The sequence below is a fragment of the Castor canadensis genome, chromosome X (genome assembly GCF_047511655.1).
Source record: "Castor canadensis chromosome X, mCasCan1.hap1v2, whole genome shotgun sequence".
NCBI lineage: Eukaryota > Metazoa > Chordata > Mammalia > Rodentia > Castoridae > Castor > Castor canadensis.
The window spans coordinates 130,658,461-130,681,777 of NC_133405.1; the positions used below are offsets into that span (position 1 = coordinate 130,658,461).

General features: G+C 34.5%; 1 protein-coding gene across 4 annotated transcripts in view; it reads right to left on the reverse strand.

Annotated features, from left to right (window-relative positions):
• The window catches only part of Glra2 (glycine receptor alpha 2), a 191,054-nt gene that overhangs the window by 136,447 nt on the left and 31,290 nt on the right, over positions 1-23,317 (reverse strand). Inside the window, exons 2-4 of one of the 4 annotated variants that reach the window (XM_074062807.1) lie at positions 15,796-15,863; positions 15,637-15,704; positions 7,679-7,902 (exon numbers count right to left, since the gene is read on the reverse strand). In XM_074062807.1, the coding sequence (XP_073918908.1) occupies positions 7,679-7,902; positions 15,637-15,639 (227 nt within the window). In that variant the 5' untranslated portion in view covers positions 15,640-15,704; positions 15,796-15,863. The remainder of the gene's footprint in view (positions 1-7,678; positions 7,903-15,636; positions 15,705-15,795; positions 15,864-23,317) is intronic. The other 3 variants (XM_074062805.1, XM_074062804.1, XM_074062806.1) reach the window with 3 other exon arrangements.

The window sequence follows — 23,317 nt, forward strand, 5'->3', positions numbered from 1 at the left end:
GATTCATTGAACATTTAATATGAATGAGGAACTGAAAAAACTACAGTTAAGAGAAAGGTTAATTGACTTCTTCCTCACCCTCAAAGCTAACATCTGCCCTGCCCAAATAATATTCTGTCTTTGATTCTCTATCTCATATTTTGCTTTCTAGCTTTCATCTGACTGTTCAAATTTAGCAAAATATTCCTACTAAAATGAAACATCAAATTTTTGCTTTATTCTCCTTTAAGAACTGACCATTCAGGTGGGGGATGGCTTTGCTCTGATGGTGTGTCACATGCGGAACTTCACATAATTTACATGTACTTAATTATCTGTCTTTCAATGACTGTCCAATGATCAATGTGCCCTACACAGTACAGATGTTGGTTTGTAATTTTAAATGCTGCAAGCAAGAAGAGACTTGTTAGAGAGAGTATTTGGCTTTGCCTTGAACAAATTTTTCCCATTTCAAAATGAAGAGCTTTTCCTTTGGAGTATATGCTATGAGAATACACTAAAGCAATTCATGTGTCTCATAAGAGACACACTGATATTATACATGTTTATTTTGTGATTAATGTCATCCCGGGAGACTTTCAAAAGCAGCAGCATGGAGCAAGAAGAAGCTGGTGTCAACATAAGTTAAGCAGCCCCACCAGAACCTCTGATTTCTCCTTTGGCTTCCTGTCACAAGAAAATCTAGGTAATGAGTAATAGCAGGCTAGTATTTAAACTCTGCTGTTTCAAATCTACATTGTGACTTGCTTAGCCTACATAGCTGGTCAATTTGTGAGCCAGTTATCTATCTCTGTATAATTGTCTAAACATATGTAAACATTAACATGTTTAGAATAATATCTCCTGGTTACTCCTACTGATTGAATGAGAGGGTACAAATGATCTGCTGTGTGACTGGAAAATTTCTCAATAGGAAGCTCAATGCTGAGTATTTGTCATTGTGTAAGCAATATGGTGAATGTTTTAAGGCACTTCTTAAACCACAAGTAGTCTGATCTTCCCTATACCACTCCTGAACCAGGTTCCTCTCCTCAGGAGTTGGATGTTTATTTGGGGACTTAAGAGTTCCAAGATCCAAAAGTAGCTTGAGACAGGCACCTTAAAATTCAGAATCTATACTTGTTGGCTCCAAATTCATGAAGAACTATTTTTATTCATTTGGAAGGAGTTCTGTGATTTAGAAATGAGGAGAAGGTCATTTTGAGTAAAGCTAAAAGAAGCCCTAGACTTTGTCCACTCTCCTGGTTCAGTCCCATTTTATAAAAGAAATCTAGACAAAATGATGACTGGTGGTGCTGGAGAGGCTGTTCTGTGATCCTAGAGGGTACAGTAGATGTTAGAAGGAAGTGTGGAACTCACATTGCCCTGGGCTACCATCTCAGTATGCTGTGTGTACCACCACTGGAAGAGCAAAATCTGACCTTCCAAAAGGAGGAAAATCCCGTCCAATCAGGTAAATGGTCAAGGACAAATGGTCATGCCAGCTTCCATCTATTTCATTGAACAATTCCCTCTTTTTTCTCAAACAATTCCCTCTTTACCTTCAAACAAAATCCTTACTCGGTTGCCTTTGAATCAATATTATTCTCCATAGTGTATTTGTATTAATGAACTCGGGAGCTCAACAATTCCAGAACATTTTGAGACACTTTCATGTACACAACACACTTTCTAGATCTTAATGCTCCTACTTTCAATCCACACTATTTTTGAGAACCCCTCTGCAAAATTACCCCTTCACCCTGCTTAGCTCAGCTCCTGATAAATCACCAGTGAATGGGCATGCCAGCTCCTCCCATCCTCCCATCCTTCCAAACTTACTCTCCTCTAAGAACAGAATCACTGTGCTTTCCTTGGCATTTCCCAGCACTTCCCTGAAGATTCACTGTTTAATTCTGATGTGGGTTCTTATGTTATAGTCATTAATTACTGCATTAAGTCAAGTCACAAAACTAATGAGGATTTGGACACAGAGTTAGAAAAATGAATGTAATATTTCCTGGATTGTGAGATAGAAAGATAAACGTGGTCCAAATATGCACAGAGAGAAGAGAATACACGTTTTCATAGCTGACTTATAACAGAAATTACAGGTTTCTGTCTCATCAAAAGTGAAAGTAAGATTAACTAAAGCATCACCATTAGTAACATTTAGGTAGGTCTCAGTTCACTGTGCATTTATTTTTAGCTCTGATATCTAAAGAATGGTCTTTTTTCTTACTTCATAAAAATTCACTCTAGCACTAAAGTTAGAATCTTTTGAAGTTCTTGCATCAGACTGTAGGATGAGTCAAGAATGAGAGGCCATGTGGGAAATGTTGGCCTTTAATGTATGTGAATAGAGTTGGTCATTTGATGGGATTATTTGGGGGGCACGGTTGGATGTCTGTCCAGAAAGCCACACTCCACCTACTTTCAATGGTGCCTGTAATCTATCATCAGAGGGAGAAGGTATGTCTATCTCCATGGGTTCTCTATCCTAACTCAAACACTACTGGGAAAGCAGAAAACTGAATCATCAACACCTGGAATTATGAACTGAATCACAAAGGATTAGCAAGCATATCACCTCCGATGCCATAAAGAAATAGATTTCGGTTCAGATAAAGGTGATGATGAGGTAAGCAGATGCCTTGGTGATATGCTTTGGTGGAGGAGTTATTTATGGATTGGAGGACTCTCAGAAGTCATGGAATTTAAAGGAATAAAACAAATATCAGGAAAGACACAGTGGACATAGGAGACAAGTGTCTGTTCTGCAAAAATGCTCTCCTCCTTTTACCTTTCAGCTTGTGCACCATTTCTGATTATGTACTGACCTTTACTCCAATTCATTATACTAAATGCAACAACTATTTTTTGAATAATAGCATCCACAATACTCAGGTATCACCTCATTATTCCACTATGGATTCAAGCATTTTAAATTTAGAATTTAATTTTCTCTAGAGAGGGTGTACAAAGCAAGATGTGTGTCCTTGTTTATACTTTGGTCAAGGATGATCAATAATTAATGGAGAAAGTCAAGAGCTGGAAGTGGTAGCTCAGGTCTATAATCCCAGCTACTCCAGAGGCATATAGCTAGAGGATCATAGTTCGAGGCCGGCTGGGGGAAAAGCCAGAAAGACTCATTTCAACAAATGAGCTAGTAATGGCGGTACAAAAACTGGTAATTCCAGCTACAGAAGGCAAAGGTAGGAGGATCATGGTCTGAGACCCACCCAGGAAAAAATCACAAGACTCTAACTGAAAAACAAAGTGTAAAAGGGCTGAGGGTGTGGCTCAAATAGCACAGTATGTTTATAGCAAGTACAGAGGCAAATCCCAGTACTGCTAAAAATGGAGCAAGTCAACAAAAACTTAGAAAAATCAGAGAGTATGATAAAACATATTAGGGAAATTAACGTTAAGGAAGAAATCTGAGGAGAAATAGATGGAAATGAATTTGACACTCTTGCATCAACAAAAAGTGCCTTATGTCCTGCATAGCTGGATAAAGATTTGCTAATACTTTTCTTTCCTATTTAAATGATTTGCTTGAATTTTATTCAAGTGCCCCAAATGTTTGAATCAGGAGTTTTTGAGTACGAGTGTACTTACAGAGTTCTGGTCCACTACTCCTTCTTTCAGGCCCGTACCATTTGGGAAATGGATGTAAAAATCTTGGGAACTGTGATTCAGCTTGTTATGAAATCAAGGAACCAGATAGTTTGCTTTGTGTTTCATTTGGCCTTCAAAGCTTTTGGCTTTGAACATGCAAAATTAATTCTACCTCTAGAGCTTCTAGGAAGCTGAGAAAAGCATGTATTCTTTCCTAGATAAAATACGGTCAGTATTTGGTATGGGTTTCAGCTAAATATAAAATCTCAACACTGGATGTTACATTTTTTTAATGTGGAGCAAATGCTTAAGTAATTTAGCTATGTAATTATTTAATTATGCAGTGTGGAGACAATTCATGAGTTTGTCTGTCACTTCTAGCTCCTTGTATCTTTCCCAACCTTTATTCATCCTTTCCCATTTCTCCTCTTAGGGACTCAATATTCTTGTTCTCACTATTCTTCATGCACATCAAGCATACTATTGAAAATAAGTCTCATTATCAACTCTTTGCAGCTTAGCATGAACTTAGGCCAATAGGTTCCCTCTCCCAGGGTATTTGCATTGTAAATCTGAATAATGTTCAGGGATTGTCTTTCCTAATGGAACTTTAGTAAGGGCTTTTCAGCACATTCAAGACACCAAAATCTATAGCCCACTTGGCCTTAGACTCGAGTCCATCTTCAGCTGGGCATATATTAGCCCTAATTACTAGTTGGGCCTGTTGTTAAATTGTGTCCAATCACTCAGATAGAAGTAGGATACTGACCACAAATTGTAGCAATATTTTGATTGCACAATTAATTTGTAAAATTAGAACCATTTTTCTTCTCTTTATTCCTATTTATTACCATTACATAATTTATCATGTGTTCACCTGCTTTACTAAATTGGAACCCTTCCAGGGCAATGGCCACATCTTACTAAGCTCTGGCTCATTGAAAATCTTCTAGGAAAATAGATTCTTGCAACTCAAATCTACTAACAGCTTGTGTATCCCTAAAGTGACATCTCCAGTTCTCTCTTACCAAGGGTTTTTCCTCTGATTTTAGAAAATCCCCACAGCTTGCCAATAAAACAAACCCCAAACAATTCACGCTTATTAGGGAATTTCAGAGCCTGTAACATGCTACACTTGGGAACCAGAGATACAAGAATTGCTTCTTTCTCTTGGTCTTGGGAGCCCATATCTTTTGCTGTTCTAGAACAGAAAGGTTTTTATAGAACAGAAGGGAAACAACAACAACAATCCGGTTTTATTTCAGCAGTGCACATGCCAGGTATTTACTAGAGCAAACACCACCCAAAGCCCAGAGGATTGGCAGAAGCAGCTGATACTGGGTTGCTTTTTATAACTCTCCTTCCCAGCACCATGCTCTACATATGTCCCATTTCATCAGGTCACATCAACTTAGGTCACGCCCAATACCTCATCTTACACCAAACAAATGAATTACCATGTGGAATATTCTGTTTCCTTAAAAATGGAATGAGCATTGGAGGAAGTTTCCTGGTTCTTTGTGAAAGCAGTAGCTTTGACACATTTTATAAATAATCAGCCTCTTTTATTACACAAGACATAAGGGCTATAAGGCAGCAGCAAGCTATGAAATTACTAAGTATAAGAAAGGAATAAGGGGGGAGGAGAGAAGGAAATAGGAATATAATGGAGGGGGTGAACTTATTCAAAGTATACTGCACACATGTTTGGAATTACCACAAAGAAACCCCCTCATATTATTAACTTATAGCAATTTGAAATACAATAAAACCATTGTAAAGGAATTGAATATGCACCAGGCAACCAAATTATTTAGAGAATTGTTAAATGAGGTTGTGATGGGGATGAGTTTGCAAACTTCTGGATATTTAGTATTTGCAAGAATACTACCTGTCCACATTTTGGGTTAATAAAACTGGAGATAAAGAGGTATTCTATTAAGGACCTTTAAAATACCAATAGTTATTCAGTGTACTAAATACCTCTTGTATACAATACACCATACTAATTATTTGGAAGGTGGTGCAAAAAGGCAAAATCCAAGTATTTTGGCTTCAAAGAGCTTACTATTTTAAAAGAACATTGATTTAAAAATACAACAGGTAAATGGATGGACTGGAGAACATCATGTTAAATGAAGTAAGCCAGGTTCAGAAAGACAAAGGTTGCATGTTTTCTTTCTTACGTGGAAGATAGATTCAAATACAAATATAAGGAATATTATATATACATACAAGGATTATTATAAAAATACATATACAGAACATGTTTGCAATAGTGGAACTTTTAGAGGTGAGTAGGAGTGGAGGGAAAGAAGAAGAGAATGATAGAGAATGAATAATATTGAAATACATCACATCTGTGTAGGAACAAGATGCAAGGAAACACACTGAAACTATTGAACAGTATGAGGTAGGGAGAAAAGGGTAAAGAAGGGTAAACTGATTAAAGTGAAATATATTTACAGGCAAAACACCAAGGCAAAATCCCACTGAACAATAAATAGACACTTACATAAGAAAGGACAGGAATGTAAAACAAGTCATGTTAAGAGGATCAGGAGGGTAAATGAAGAGGGTAAAGGAGGGTGAATATGGTAGATATGTTTTCTACACATGTATGAATATGGAACATTGAAACATGTCAAAATCATTTTAAGAGGGGGGAGGAGAAACAGATAGAATAATGGAGGGTAAGAACCAAACTGGGGTACATTATATACATATATGGAAATGTCACAATGAACCCCCCTATAAAACTATAATATACTAATAAAAACATTAAAAAGGAAAAATCATAAAATACAGCCATCATTTTATTTATTTATTGACCATGTATTCTGTGTCAGGTACTGTTACAGGTAGTTTTATATACTGTGGCCAATTATAGCAGAAGGACCAAATTCACTGCCACCACCTGTTTTTTATTTTCACCACCTGTTTTTGTAAATAGAGTTAATTTTAATTCAATTTTTATTAGCATAAATTAATTGCACAAATAGGTTTCATTGTGGTATTTACATGCATGCGTATAACATACTTTGATCAAATTCACCTCGACTATGTTACTCTTTCTTAAAACCCTCATTTTTGTAAAGTTTTTACTGAAACAAGCCATGTCCAGTTGTTTGCATGTTGTCTATGGTTGCTTCCATAAATGAAAGAGTAAATGAAAGAGGTCAGTACTTATGATAGAGGCAATCTAACCTGAAAAATGGTAATATTTATAATCTGACCTTTAAAAGAAAATATTTGCTGACCTCTACATCTTTCATTCTCATAAGAATACTCAGAGATTCTATAAATATAGTGTTTCTCATTTTATAATTAAAGTAACCGAGTGTTGTAGGTCATATAACTTCATAAGTGCCAAAGCTTGGGTTTGATTTTAGCTCTCTCTGATTCCAAAAATACATGTTCTTATGTTTTACTCATAGGCAGCAATAGCCAAAATATAAGGCAGAAAGAAATAAGAGCCTCACATAGTGAAAGAGAAACTACTATTAGAATTTAGAAAAGCAGGATATTATTTTGAGCCTGGGGTAATAAAGATTCTGGAAAAAATCATATTTGAGTATAAAATCAAAAACCAATCTTAGGAATTTTCTTTACCAAGTCCAAGCCCAAGAAAAGTTAAGAGATCATTAAGAGATCATGGTTATATATTTGTTAAAAGCAGAGATGACTCACCCATCTCAAAGTATACTATTGATGACCCTGTTGAATCATTGGATTTTTGTGTATATGTGGCTAAATGACAGAATTATTGAAATGACCATTCATACATTCAATGACAATTAAACTGAAGGATCTACAATTTCATTTTTGAAACAATCAAAATATATTAATTTAGGTATGCATACAATACCATCAATTACCCACAAAACATATTTTGTTGTGGAAAATCACCCTAATAAGACCATGGGGACTTCTATGACTTCCCCAACTTTAAGACTCAAATGATAAATAAGACACCACAGATTCAAATATTCACATACATCCTGCCCTGAGAAATCAGGCAGCTCTAGGCCAGAAGAGAAATAGGAAAAGTGATCAGGCATAATCAATAGAGGCTTACCTGATACTGTAGAGCACTTTGCCATTTTTTGAAATCCGGAGTAATTTGTTGTCAGTAGTGACATCGTGGAAGTTGGCACCTTTCTCATTGGCAAAGAACAAATCTGGTTTCCAAATGGAGTCTAGCATGGATGGGTCCAAGTCCAGGGAGTCATCTGGGTACTCGCTGTACGCCAGCCGTGAATCATTCCACTGTTGTCTCAGAAAAATGTTCACTCGGTAGTCCTACAGAAATGTCATGCACAAGAGCTACTTATTGCCCACCCTGGAATAATAAGCCAATTTAAATTCCCCTTTCATCTTTCTTTCTGATTTGATACAGTATTGGTGTTTGAGTAAAGCAGTCTATGTATACTGTGGTCTAAATAAACCATTCAGTTCTATTAGGATTGGGACAAAGGGAAAGAAAAAAGAAGATTCAACCAAATCAGAGCACCAATGGAGCAGATTTACTTGGCTGAATTTTTATGGTTAAATAATTAGTTCTAGGATGAAATAATACTAACTCAAGCTGATTTTATTGTAGAAAAAGGTGATGCATATGGAAGTCTGTCTATGATGGCAGATTGTCAAATAAAACTGATTAATTTTCTAAATCAGAATTAATATGACTTCTAGACTCTTTCTGTCAGATGCACTGGGCAGAAGAACACCCACTCTGCAATTTTGGTAGTGAAAATCTTATATAAAACTGTGACATGATATATCAATGTTCTTAAAAATCATCAACATAAACATTGAGATGCTTCGTGGTGACAAAATAATTCCATTCCAGCTACTTACTCTCAAAATTCTTAAATATTTTATCGTGTTCTCTCAGTTTATCTACAGTAGCCAACTTGATGCTTCATCCAGACCAAGTCATTTTTTCATGTTTCTACAACTTGAAAGCTTTGTTACAAGGGTGTTCTCCCTTGTGGGAGCCTCAGGTCTCACTTGATTTGGGAATTTCCTTTCATGCTAATGAATCAGCTTGGGGAAGTGACTGCTCTCCTGAGGACATCTACTCAAAGGTCTTTAGGTTCATGGAAGGCATTGCTTCCCTTGATAATCTAGACTTTGAGATGTCATCAGTGTTTCCTCATCAAACAGCACCATAGTTTCAGAGCTAATAGTTGTTCATTCTTGCTGCTTGTTGTTTAAGGTGATAGATATACTCATTTGTTCTTTATTCTCTTTCCTTTATTTAGGCTTTCACCCTCATTGGCTCCATCTCTAGATACTTGGCTTCTAGATCTTTAGTCATTGTTAATCTTACTTTTAATGAGGGTCAGCTTGTCCTGTTTTTTTGTCTTAGAACTTCCCAGTTTGGACCTCCAAAATATCACATCCAGCAAGCCCCCTCAGTCCTAAGCAAACAGGGGTGGTTGGTCACTCTACCAGATACCATGGAGACCACCAAGGGATGGCAAGTTTTGATTAATTACCGTAAAGTCAAAAGAAAAAACTTAAGGTTTAAAGATCAGGGTATATGGAAAAGAGTTTGAATCCATTTCTTTCTACTTACTTAGTAAACTACCCAAATTCTTGTGGCTTTTTAAAAAAATGCAGTCTCCTGCTAACCGGGATCATCGCATATTCTGAAAGTGGTAGTTCCTAGGATGGGTGCACAATATAAGTCTAAAATCAAATAGTCAGTAACTACAGAAAGTCTGTGATAAAAATCCATATCATTTGGAGAGCAGAATTACTGAAATAACCTTGAGGGTTCTTCATTATATAATAAGAAGACATTTTGACTTGGAAAATTTTAGCAGCTAACATTTATTTGGGATTATACCAGACCTCAACAGCAAATCCTAAAACCCAAGAGGGTACTGCTTTGTGTCTAGGGTAGTCTTTGATTCTAACCTGTTGGTTCATTGGTGAGTGGAGCAGGGGCATGTCAGAACCTCAAAATTCTCATCCTACTTTTCTGAATTTTCCAAAAAGACCAGGAGATGGCAACTCGAAAGAGATTACTAACAGTTTGGTGTCTCATTGGAAACAGGAGTTACTGGAAGCTTTGGGAATTTATGTGAATGGTGAGAACCTATGATTTGTAAAAATCAAAGAAGGGATTATTAAAAATATAATAATCCAGTTTACACGTAGGTATATACTAGATATATTAGCTGTAAAATAACTAAGATGTCTGGAGGAGTAAAATGAAACTTCTGTATTTTTGATACCCATTCCCTTTTATTTCCCTAGAGTAAGAATCAGTTCTTAACAAAATTGTTTGGGAGGAGACAGTATGCTTTTAACAGGGAACAAAAAAGAAGACAATCCCTTCCCTTAGCCAATTCTGGAAGTATTCTAATACTGGGAAGTAGTGGCAGCTGGACATAGCAGAAGTGAATGACTTAAATATTTCAGACTACTGGGAGGTTAGCAACCCTCTCACCCAGGAAGTAATTCCAGGATGAGGGAGGGCATGTAAATGTAAATAGAGCACACTGGGCAGCAAAATCACTAAGAGAACAACCTTGTTATCTTCCCTTGAACCTGAGAATGATTTAAAGATGCATATTGAGAGACTCTAGAGAATAACAAATTATTGATGTGAAATATGAAAACAGTGACTTTTAAGAAAAATAACTCAATGTAGGTTTTCAAACCTAATATGCATCTTTTTAGAAAGTCTTTCCCGTGAGTGTTCGCCAGTGTTTCCTGATTTTCTATTTTGAATACTATACATATAGAAGATGATGAACAGCTCCTCCCAATATTAGAATTTTAAAAAAAGAGCAATAAGGTGATTATATTTCACTAGAACCACTAAATGTGTAAAGGTTAATTTAAAATAAATTATCTCATTATTTGTAAGTAATGATAAGTGTAGAACTTAGAAGAGAAATACATTTTATGTCATAATTGTAGCAATTATATCAAATAAGATATTTGCCAGGAGTTTGATTATAAGTATTTATTTTTAACATAGCAATTAAAATTTGTTCATAATTTTGTGTATGATCATAGACACTATTCTAAAATAAATAGCAACTTTAAAAATCTTTAAGAATAGAAAGGAATACACAAGGATATAGAGGGATAGCTAGCCAAAGAAAAGATTTTATAGCACTGTATCTTTGTACTTTTTTCTGTTCCCTGTCATCGTCAATGTAAGGTAACTATTTAGCATGTGTGATTTATCTATGCATCATTTCTGTTCTTTTACAGGTAAATTCATTCTCTCATGACATTACCAAACCACAGGAGAATAGTTACATTGTTCCATAGTCTTTGTCTCTACTTTTGTTTCTAGATTTAATGAAATATTAAGGGAGAAGTAAATACTGAGAAACACGTTTAAATGCCCACTGAAGTTTCTTCTACAGTGCCTTCTTTCTCCAGGGAGAGATTCTACTTCAAATAAATGACATTTTTCCTTGTACTAAAATTTGCTCTCATATGATCAACTATCTTGGTACTGTATTAGATAATGGAAACATTTGAACACTCATATATGTATATATATAATTTTTTCAAAAGCTACATATAAGTCACATAGTCCTTATTATATTCTTAACACAGGTAATGTGAGTGCCTATATTTGATATTATTTTTCATGTCAAATAGTTTTTTTCCTTTTCTGATACTTTCTAATGCCATGTTCACTCCATAAAGATTATTTCTTTAAGTTGAATTGTTTTGGCACTGTTACATTTAGTTTAGCATTTGTACATAGATATTGCCACTCTATGTTATAATTACTCCTATGTTACTATTTCCCTCTTATTATTTTTATATGTATGCATTGCTTAATCTAATTATGCTATAAAGATGTCAAAGAAAAGGGAGGATATGCTTGCTTAATTCTACACATTGTCCCCCAGCACTTTGGTTTTACTTCTGCCTACACTGAAATAAAGTTTGCATAATCTTGAGATGTGCTAGCAAGAAGCTGAGTTTAAAATTATGGGTGGAGAGGCAATTGTTTTATGAGGAAGTCACCCTTTAATATTGTATTACTAACTTAGAGACCAAAGTCACCTATGTATTAGTTTAACCAACTATTAAGTTTGGTGCAGTATTGGTAGTATAGTGATGAGCATAGCTCCCTCCCAAATATTAGGTTCATAGTAGTTTCTTCATTCTTCCTTAAGAAGTCAGAAATAAGAAATATAGTCATATACTATTCCTGGTCAGTTGGCATCTTCTTATGACTTGCTTGTGTAGTTATAGAATAAAAGGAAACCTTTCATGTTATAACACAACAGGCACTCTTGTAAGGGGCTGTCTACATTCTTATCTGAGTTCCTCAGGAACATGATTTCAGATCAGATGTAAAGTAACATTTCAACCTGCAGCAGTAACCAGCAGAGAATGGGAATTTACCTTTAGTGGCAGAGTTTGGGAGAGCCAAAATTATAATCTGGATATGTTCTCTGGGTAGACATATTTATACACTTTTAGCTCTCTCTCCCATCTGTTAAACAAGACAGAGGGTCAGCATCTACTGTTGTGGTATGGGTAGTGTTTCAGCATCCATAAGTCCAAATCACACACTATCCACCCACATTTCTCTAAGTAGTCATTTTCTGATGGCCCAGCCTTGAGAGAGATGCATAAAGCTGGTATGCAAGCACCCTGGACCTTTACTGACTACTAATATTCTCAAACCATGCCATTATATAAGAAAAGAAGCAATTAAGGGATTGCAGATATACTCCCTATCCTGTAAATTCACTTGCCATTAACAACTAAATGGGGAAAGAAAGAAAAGGAAATGATAAACTGACATTTCAAACCCAGAATATAATCTGTATCATTACATATCCCTTACTAGACTTCTAAGTCTTTGGGACCATACAAAATTTGTTTCACTGAATACTCTTAATACAGAGTCAACTATGAATGACTGCCAACAGATCCTTGTGTGTCTTAATGAACAAAAATGTATGGTTTTGAATAAATTAGTGGGATTTCATTAACTATAAGAGGGACAGATTTTATAGTATCAAAAAGAAGTCATATTGAGTTCTTCAGACAGATGATCACTGCCTCTTCTTTAGAAACAAACAATCAAAACTAAATCCTTCAATATACTATCTGGGCTGTGGGGTAAGAATGAGGTGTAAAAGAAGAGGAAAAAGAGACATGATTAGAAACACAAAAATCAGAAGTAGTCTCAGAAAAATTCATTCCAGAAAATGTAGAGAAAGCATAACTATCATTCCCAGAAAACAGTACTAATCAATGTCTTCAATAGCTTCATCACTGTGTATAAAAGTTCAAGTTTCTGACTCTGAATAAAAGTGGTTGGAGGAAGAATCTGGTTCTATTTATTTGACCAAATATTCTGAGTACATTTTTGTGAAAGTAACAGTGAATTTGTGGATGGTAGAATCGTAGAGGTTTGGTAAAGGAAGGTTGAACTACAATGACACTTTGTGAGTATGCAATAGACTAAGGGTTTGTGCCCACCCAAACTTCATTGTTGAAATCCTAACCTCCAATGTGATGGTATTTGGAAATGAGGGATTTTGGGGGTTCTATCATGTTCTATCATGAGGCTAGATCCTTCATGAATGGGATTACTGACTTTATAAAAAGGAGCTCAAGAGAAGTTTCTTTCCATCATGTAAAGAAGAACAAAAAGTCAGGGGTGTGTAACCTTTATAATTCCCTCACTAAAGCCTGACCATACTGGCACCCTGATCTTGAACTTCCAGCCTTCCAAATAGTGAGAAGTAAATTACTGTTGTTTATAAGGTACCCAATTCATGTTACTTTGCTTTGCAGACTGATTAAGACAGGGTGCTTTAGGTGGATTCCTAGGGAGGGCCTGAGCTATCTTGAAAGCCAAAACCCTTCCTTAATGGAACAATTGTCACATCCTTATGAGCACCTGAATACTATTCATTTACATACTGATACCTTAAATCTGGAGTTGGCAAATCTGACCATGGCCTATTTTTTCAAATAAAGTTTTATTGGAGCACATCCACATTTACTTACTTACTATTATTTATGTCTATTTTCATGCCAAAAGGGCAGAATTGAGTAGTTGTGACAGGACTATCTGGCTCTCAGTCTTAAGTATTTTCCAATATCTACCCTAGGTGGCATGAGAGGTTCTTCTTTGATATAAGCATGATAGATTTTAGAAAAAGATTGTAGTTCTACACTAAAGTCATAAGTAAAGAAAATAAAATATATTTTTTTCAAAACCAAAAGAAGCTTGTCATTATATCAAAAGCTAAGAAATAAAATAAAAGAAGCACAATATACATCACTCTTCTGAACATGCATTTCAATCTATCTCACACAGTGGAATAGACAGGGTGTTGATGTGACCCTTGAGCAACAGATTCCAAATGTTTTGGTAAGAAATAGGACAAAGTCCACTTATTAAGTGGTCAGGAAATGCCTCAATGCCTGTTTACCTCCTTCTGTAACTCTTAAAGACAGAAGAAAATGGGATATCTGTAGCTTCCATTTTCATGTCCTTAAATGTTTAGCTTATTCTTGCATTCATAAACACTGAAAAGGTGCACATTTACATTTTTGATTGAGAGTAAGATGCATTGAGGAGATTTAATCAAAGCAATTCAGGAATCTAATTAATGCAATCAGCATTAGGTCGTGCAAATATTGTCATTGAAGGCCATCGTGTAAAGCTGGTGACAGTGATTTGGGCTACTGGAAACGTTTCCCCTCTAATAAGAACAAAATCAAGAGTGGGAAGAGACAGAAACTGGATGCCAAGCCCAGAGTTGGATTATTCTTTCCATGCTTAGTTTTCCTTATGAGTCATTTATAACCCTACTATAACTGTCTGATTTAGGTAAAAATTTTAGTGCACTATATCCTGCCAAAGTCCCAGAAGTCTTGTTTCTAGCCAATGCTGTTTCAGGGCAATATTAAAATGGGTAGTGGATATATATTATGTTTAATTTTGCCAGTGAAAAAGTAGGAAATGATAAATTAATTCTTCCTAGCAATAAGGGCATCACAAAGTACAATTATTTATTAAACATGATCCTAGTAGCTTAAAAGAGAAAAATTCATTTAAAAAAGGTGAACCATATTTTTAATTTCTCAATGGCACTCTCATTTTTTTCAGTTTTTGAGTATTTGTAGGACATCAGTGACCACAATACTTGGTCAAGCTTAACTATCTTTTGTTTTGGGCTCATCCAACAATATGGCTATATAATTTACATAGCCATGTGAAGTCAAACCAATCAATTGAGTAAGGATTTAAAATAAATCATAAGGATGTCAAGAAAATATTTCAAGACTGCAATCACCATGCTATAGTCTAGTATTGTGTGAGGTAAAGCTAATGATCTAGTAGTCTATGTCATAGGCAATAAGATTATGATAATTACAAGGAGTCTTGGTAGATTTATAATATCTGGAATCTTTTTCAAATGCATAAAACATGCTTGCACATAACATACAATGAGCTTTTAATCAGTTTCATGTTTATGGTTTTAAAGCTGTGCATATGATATAATTGCTATGAATTAGGTACAGCTTTCTATTTTTTTAATCAACTTTCTATTTTCAACAAAAATATGTGTGCATGTGTGAATATATATATATATATGTATATTCTTAAAATTCAGCCCATTGGCTTAGATCTTAAATGTGCATCATAGGGAGGTGTGACTATGTTAAAACTTCCATTATCTGTAAAAGAATGGCCAAAACAATCATCTCTTTAACTTTGAAATTTACACGTATGAGATGTTAGAGATGCACATATTTAAATTGTCAACTTCTTGCTAAAAATTCTATCAAAAGCTAACCAAAAGTCAAATATCTTCAATTTTTCTCATGTAATGATCACTTGACAAATGACTTTGCAAAATGAAGGCATATGAATTACTGTTTTACTGTTTTTTAGAGGAGAATGAAGTTCTCTGAAATTGGCACTCAGTAAATGTTGCACAAATATGCAACAGTGATCTTTGATTCCATATCCCATTCCTTTACACGATGGCTTCAATGCTCAGTCCCACTCACCATTGTAGTTTCTGCTATTGACCCAAAGCTGTTGATAAATATGTTGCACGTAACATTTACAGGAGGCCCTGCAAGTTGAACAATAGAAAATTTGACAGGTTGTGTTCATGGCATAATTGAGTCATGTTTTTCTCTTGCCAGTGGCACTGTAGCACTTACCATGGTGGTTTCTGTGACTGATCCAAAACTGTTGATAAAAATATTGCAAGTAACGTTTACTGGAGGACCTGCAGAATGCAATAAGAATATTGCAATCGACATTGAAGCAATAATACAGCTCCATCAACATCTGTGCAAATGGTTAGAGATGTAAATAAAATGAACATGATGGTGAAATTGCAAAAAAATTTGCCCAGAGGTGCATAATGATAACATTCCCAGTAGTACTATGGATGATGACAGAAAAACAATGGTAACTTACCCTGAAGAGTTTTGAATTGGAAAATATAAGCTAAGACCATTTCAGAGTTTATTAGTATAACTTAATATAACCCTTTGTGTGAGTGACTTTCTTTGACCTTAGTCCATGTTTTAGACATCAATAGGGGATACTCCATGGTAATGAAATAACCTGGGCCCTGAGGTCAAAATAGAGCTGCAATTTGGATTATAGATGGGTCAGAATTGTCCACCTCCTTTTGTGTGATACATTTTAAGTCAGTGGGTTACTTTCATTTACTTTGACACCTCTGAGTATACCCCACTTCTTTATATATTCTGATTGCTAATGAAAATGATATACAGAAATACAAAAACAAAGAAAATTAACTTATTTTAAGACATAAATACAAACAGAAATGTCATTTAATGTCTATTATGTTGCCTGAGTAAGTGTGAAAGAAAGCAAAGATTATCACATTTTAGTGGGACTAGGATTTGATGGATTATCACATTTGAGATGTGCTTTGAACAGAGTGAGAGTCACTTTTCCTTCCAGAGACCCAGGGACTAGCTGATCCTAGCTTTCTTTTCCTCTTGCCTTTCATCAACAGGTAAATCACTATCTAATGGTTCTCTGCTTCATGTTTTTCTGGGGAATAGGTTTACTCACTTCATGAAGTTTTCCCCTAAATTCTTTCTGAGATAAGAAAATACTACCTTGAATCATCTAATTACTTGCTGCTTTTACCTATGAAAATTTGTTTCTCTTTACTCGACAAAGTCTGAGCAACCCAGTGTAGGCAATCCCTTAGTTGGCTCTGTACCCAACCATAAAGTAGGATCTGAATGAAGAGGAATTTGGCTTGAAGCTTCCTCTCAAAGACTGCTAGTAAAAACACAAGTTCTGTCTACACTTGAGCACCATATCTTTAAACTCTATACCTTTGGATTCTTGAAATGAGCAAAGAAAACTTGGGCAAAATAGATATATAAGTCCCCAGGCAAGATCTTTTGGTAAAAGAGATGTAAGGTGAGATTTTTTGAAACAGAGCTAATTTTTCTCATTCTAATTTAAAAATATTTTTTAAAATGTTGCAGACATGGATTCATAGGCACCACCAAATTACCGAACAACTTTTAGTTGATAGTTTTGAAATACTTAAAGTCTTCTAGTTTAGAATCTGCCCAGGTGAGTTCTCCACAGTCACTTCTTACTCTGCTTGATTTTTGTTTTGTCTTTGGGTTACTCAAAACAAAACAAAATCAAGTCTTTCTCTCTCTTGATGATGTAATTCTATTCTATAACAGATATATTTTCTGCTAGTAAGAAATAAATTACATAAGGTAGCAGCAAGTCATGAGAAATTTTATATGTTTGCTTTTCCTCTCTCTCTACAAAGAAGTAGTTCCTTTACAATCATCCAATTCAGGATGAAAAATTGCCAAGAATTCTTGTATACAAGATAAATAGAAAATGAATGGTAAAGGTATAAAAACAAGTAAAAGATAAATGTCATTTTAGCATTCTTTCAATTTACTTTGGAATATCATCACATTTTAACAGGATGAACTTGAAAATTTAAACCTTAGTTATCTTGTATTGTGTATTGTGTATCTGCTTGTTTGGCCTACCCAACCTGCTTGGAAGCATTTAGAAGGCTGGGTCATGGTATAAACTATTTGTTTTTATCCTTTCTTGTAAATGTCAGTGTGGATACACTGCAGGAACTCAAAATATTTTCAAGCTATCATATATTGACACACTCTGCTAAGCACATTAAATATCTAGTTTAATCCTCACAAAGAAGAATTGTTTAATTATTATAGTAAATATTTACTGGTGAGGAAACCGGGGGTGGGGAGTCAGAGAGGCTAAGTAACTTGCTTAAAGTCATATTGCAGTAATTAGAAAATTTGAGGTACAATGTCTTATTCTTCCTTTTTTTTGGCAGTACTGGGGTTTGGAATTTAGGGCTTGCCATGCTTGCTAGGTGGGTGCTCTCCTGCTTGAGCCATGCATCTAGCCCTCAGTGTCATACCATTCTGATTTCAAAAACAAAAACTTTCAACCACTTTTCTGCACTACCTTCATTATAAAATGTCCTTGTTCCCTTCTGACCTGCTAGTCAAAGTATTTTACATTTCTTGATTCTTTTACATCTGTCCTCTTCAATTTTGGGCATTTTGTTTCAAGGTTCGTTTCTTTGGAAAGAAAAAAGTAAGCAATTTTAAAAATAAGGGATTAGCACATATATATATACTAAGAACTGACACATATTAAAAGCCTGCTGTTTGCCAGTGAACATCTTATTTCATTTCTCAATATGTAGATGAAAAAAACTGAGGCACAAAATGGGTTAATTTTCCCAGAGTCTCAGAGTTTGTAAGAAGAAGAAACTTTAAGAACACTTTTCCTTGTTACAGAGGTACAATTCCTGAGGCCAATAGAATTATTAAAATGATAGAAGCTACTTAAATATCAGACTCAGCCTGCAAGTTCTTTGGGTTGAATGAGAGAATTGTGAGTTTTTTTCACATTTAAGAATTATCCTGATATGTGCCAACACAACATCTGTATTTTAGCCCAATAGTCTGCTCAGTTATAGAAAAGAATATGTTCTTAGTTGTGATCACCAATGAATGAATGTGTCCTATAAAGTTAACCTCATCTAATTGATTTATTAACAAAGTAATGATATTCTGGAATAAGGTGGATGAGACTCTGACTGGGGAAAAGAATTTATGTAGATATCTAGTTTTTCCTATCATTGTCCTTCCGTACCTTTCCTCCCACTCTTCCTCTTTTGCTTTCTCTTACTCTCAGTCTTTATTTTTCCACTTATTTTTACAAGATAGAGTCATATGGCCATAATTCACTTGAAATGAGTTGAATTGAATCTGGCGATAACTTTGCGTAAAATTAACACCATAACAATTTAAAGTTTTTCTACCCATAAACATGGGATGATATTCCATTAATGTATTTCAACAATGGTTTGTAGTTTACAGTATACAAATCTTTTACCTTTTGATGTAATTTAATGGATTTTTTTTCTTAATTTCCTTTTCAGATTTTTCATTGCAACTGCATAGAAACACAGAGTTTTGAGTGAGAATGTTATATGCTGCAACTTTGCTGAATTCACTTATTAGTCCTGGGAGCTTTCATTTGGATTCTTTGGGGTTTTCTATACATCCGACCTTGTCATTTATGAATAGATGCCTTATATTGTCTTTTCTTATCTAATTACTCTGGATAAATCTTCCAATACAATAGCAGTAATAAAAGTAGGCAACCTTGTCTTTTTTCTGATCTTAGAGAAGAAAACTTTCAGTCTTTCCCCCAGAAGTATGCCTGTTGTGAATGGCTTATAGTTGAATCAGGTGCCTAGCTGTGGTTTTTCATAAATGCCCTTTATCATGCTGAAGAAGTTCCATTCTTTTACTAGTTTTCTGGATTTTTTTTTAATTAAGAAATTATGTCAGATTTTACAAATGCCTTTTCTTCATCAACCAAGATGATCATGGAATTTTTTTCACCTTTGCATTCCTGGAATAAATCTCAATTGGTCATGATATTCTGTTGGATATGGCTTGCTAATATTTTACTGAGGAATTTTTCATCTCTCTTCATAAGGGCTATTGGTCCATGATTTTCTTTTGTTGTGCTTTTGTCTTGTTTCAGTATCAGGCTAATTCTGGCCTCATTAAATGAGTTAGAAAGTCTTGGTTCATTGTTTATTTCTTAGAAGAGATTAAGAAGCATTGATATTAATTGTTTAAGTGTTGGGTAGAACTCAAGGGAAAAGCCATCTGGTCCTAAATTCTTTTTGTTGGGAAATTTTTGATTACTGCTTCAATCTCTTTACTTGTTATGTGGAGATTGAGATTTTCTGTTCCATCTTCAGTTTGTTAGGCAATTATTGTGTTTCTAGGTATTTTTATACTTCATCTAGGTTATCTAGTTTGTACATATCATTTATAATTCATTTTCTTTCTGTAAAGTCAATAATAATCCCATTTTAATTCTAATATTAATATTTGGATCTCCTCCCTTTTTTCTATTTCAGTCTAGCTAAAATGTCAATTTTGTTGATCTTTGAATGGACCAACTTTTGTTTTATTATTCTCCAATTCTTTTTCTATTCTTTATTCTTCTCCACTTGAATATTTATGATTTACTTCCTCTGAAAGCTCCAGGTTTACTGTTTTTCTTCTTTTCCTAGTTCTTTGAGGTATAAAGGTAGGTTATTGATTTTGTTAATATAGGCATTTGCATTATAAATTTCCCTCTGAGCATAGCCTTCCTTACATCCCATAAGTTTTAATAGGTTGTGTCTTTGTTTTTTTTATCTCTAATTTCCCTTGTGATTTATTTTTTTATTCACAGGTTATTTAAAAGTCTGTTTATTTCCAAATGTTTGTGAATTTTCCAGGTTTCTGTCTATTATTGATTCCTAGCTTTATGGCCTATGGTTGGAAAAGATACTTTTGTGATTCCAGTCTTTTAAAATTTATTGAGATTTGTTTTGTGGCCCAGTGCATAGGCTCTCCTGGAGAATGTTTCATGTGTACTTGAGAAGAATCTGTAGTCTTCTGTGGTTTGTGCAATGTCTGTATATATCTGTTAGGTCTAGTTGGCTTAAATTGTTGTTCATATCCTGTATTTCCTTACCAATCTCTAGATATGCTGCATTCATTATTGAAAATGGCATATTGATGTCATATTTTGGAACTCTGTAGTTTATTAAAAAGTTTTATGAGACTTTGGAGTTTTGGATATAACAGTGGAGGTAGTGAGCTAATCAGTATGCAGAATAGTAAGTAATGACCTGCATTTAATCATTCTGTTTGGTTTCCTCATCAGGTCATAATAATTAAAGTTGAGATTAGTGTGGCTTCAAAGGAAATGTCAAATAAGATTAGTTTTGTGGTGGTGAATGCCACGATTAAGAATATTTGTGTAAAAAATGCTAAAATATGTAGTTGCATATGTTTAGAATTGTTATGTCTTCTTGATGAATTGACTCTTTTATCAGTGTATAATGTCATTGTTCTTTAAATATTCAACTATTATTCATAATGACTATATTAAAACAATCTTATTACTATATACGTATATATTTAGATGTACTATATTATATATGTATTGAGCAAAGCTCAGTTAATAAGAAGTATCCTTTTTAAAAGCTTTATGATGAAATCTGTTAAAAATAAGCATCAGGAAAGAATAGACAATCATATAAAATAATGATACAATATAAAGACAGTTAGTTTTGTCCCAGGTATTTTCCAACATCATTTTTAGATGAAAGACTACTGGAGACAACAGAATAATCTTTGGGTTCCAAGATGAAAATGTTATTTTTTTTCTTTTGTCACAAATAGATGAGAATGGCATTTTCATTTTGCATTTTATTTCTCATAAATAATTTAATATGCTTTCATATTAAATGTATGTACTTGACTTATACAGAAATTAAATTTCCTTTAGAATAAGAAGATTTTGTCTGACAGAATGATCCTTGCCATTAGCTCAAGTGATAAAGGGAAAATAAAGTGTACGGATGAAATAAGGATATGTAGAGTTAAGGGTCAGATCCTTGATATCTGAACACAAGTAAGCACTGTTTCTTATGATGGTGTTCTGTATTGTATGGTGTACTGATGCTCATGGCAAAAGAGAGCCTTGGAAAATGGGAGGATTGAAAGGGGGGAAGGCTTTTAATGGTGGCACTCACTTTGAGGAGGAGATTTGACGCATTTAATCTGAAAAAAGTGTAACTTTTTAAATGTCATGATCATAATTAAAAAGAGTCACACAATATAACCCCTTGTATTATTTTAATCTTCTTTAAAATTCACCACAAATGAGCTATCTACCATTGATTCTTTTGCCCAATGCATGTTCAGAATGGTTTAATACAGTAGTATGCTGTTTGTTGATATCCTGGTCTGCACAAATGACAAATTATTTAGAAGTTTCAAAAAAGCTAGATATTTACTGACTCTAATAGCCTGATTAGAAGTCCAGAAAGCCCTGTTTTTTGGACCAGCTATGTTCACAAAATGAGGAAAATGCCAGATAATGCAACTAACACCTAAGGTAGCTTAAATATCAAGAACAAAATGGCAGTTTTTGTGATCCTTCCCACTAATGACTACCAATTATTAACTTCTCCTCTGCATGGTATATTAGTGCTAATATATAGCAGGCACATAATGTTTTCTCAATAATTTATAATTGCTATTATTTATGATACTAGTAATCAGATTACTGTCATTGTTGCAAATTCCTTGGATTGTGTGTTACAAGTTCCTTGGATTGTCAAAATATGCCTATGTAGGAAGAAGCATACCACCAATCTAATTTTATAGTAAATTGAAATTTTGAGTCTATAATTTAAATCTAACATCTTATGTTAATATTTACTGAAATATTGCCCAGTCTCGCCCATGTTTCTCTGTCTTTTCTCTATAAATTCTGCTTTTTTCAGTTGTACAAACTTTTTGGCAGGACTCAACCACTTTTTACAACTGTCTTACTTCTAGGAATTATGCATAAACATTCTTAATGTCTGGAGAACTCATATAATCCTTGTGGGTCTGAGATGATTGCTGCTAGCTTCTTTGTTTAAAATAGGGTTTCTCAACCTTTGGACAATTTGTATGTGAGGCATATAATTCTTTTTTGTGAAGAGTTTTCCCATGTGTTGCATGATGTTTAGTAGCATCAATGGTCCCTACCCACTGGTTCCAGTGGCACCCCATCGGCCATAGTCCCTGTTGGGACAAACAAAAATTTGTCTAGGCATTGACAAATAAATCCATTACCATTTGAGAACCACTAAATTATAAAAAGAAAGTAAAAACTGCAGGACGAGTGAAAAGTTTATGCAACAAGGATCACATTTTATGTAATAATGAAACGAACTACAGATTATTCTTTTGACTTGCTATACAAATGCTGTCATATTAAAATATTTCTCAGTCATATGACTTTCTCGTGAGAAAGTCTCTTATATTTCAACAAAGATGCAGGTTTTAAAGAATATTTAAACACACTTTGGGTGAAAACATGGAAGTTTATGGAACTCACTTTTTTGTTGGGTTTGTTCAATCAGAAATCAAATTTGCAGACATTTGTTCAATTCTGTGTATGTTCATGTTACCAATCTTCAGTCACTCATAACATCAATAAATATTGAGTCCCTTTATGTGCCATTATATTTGGTATTCTACTAATTACCAGTTATAATTAGATGGTGAATTGTGTAGCTAAATATAAGAAAATCAAGCA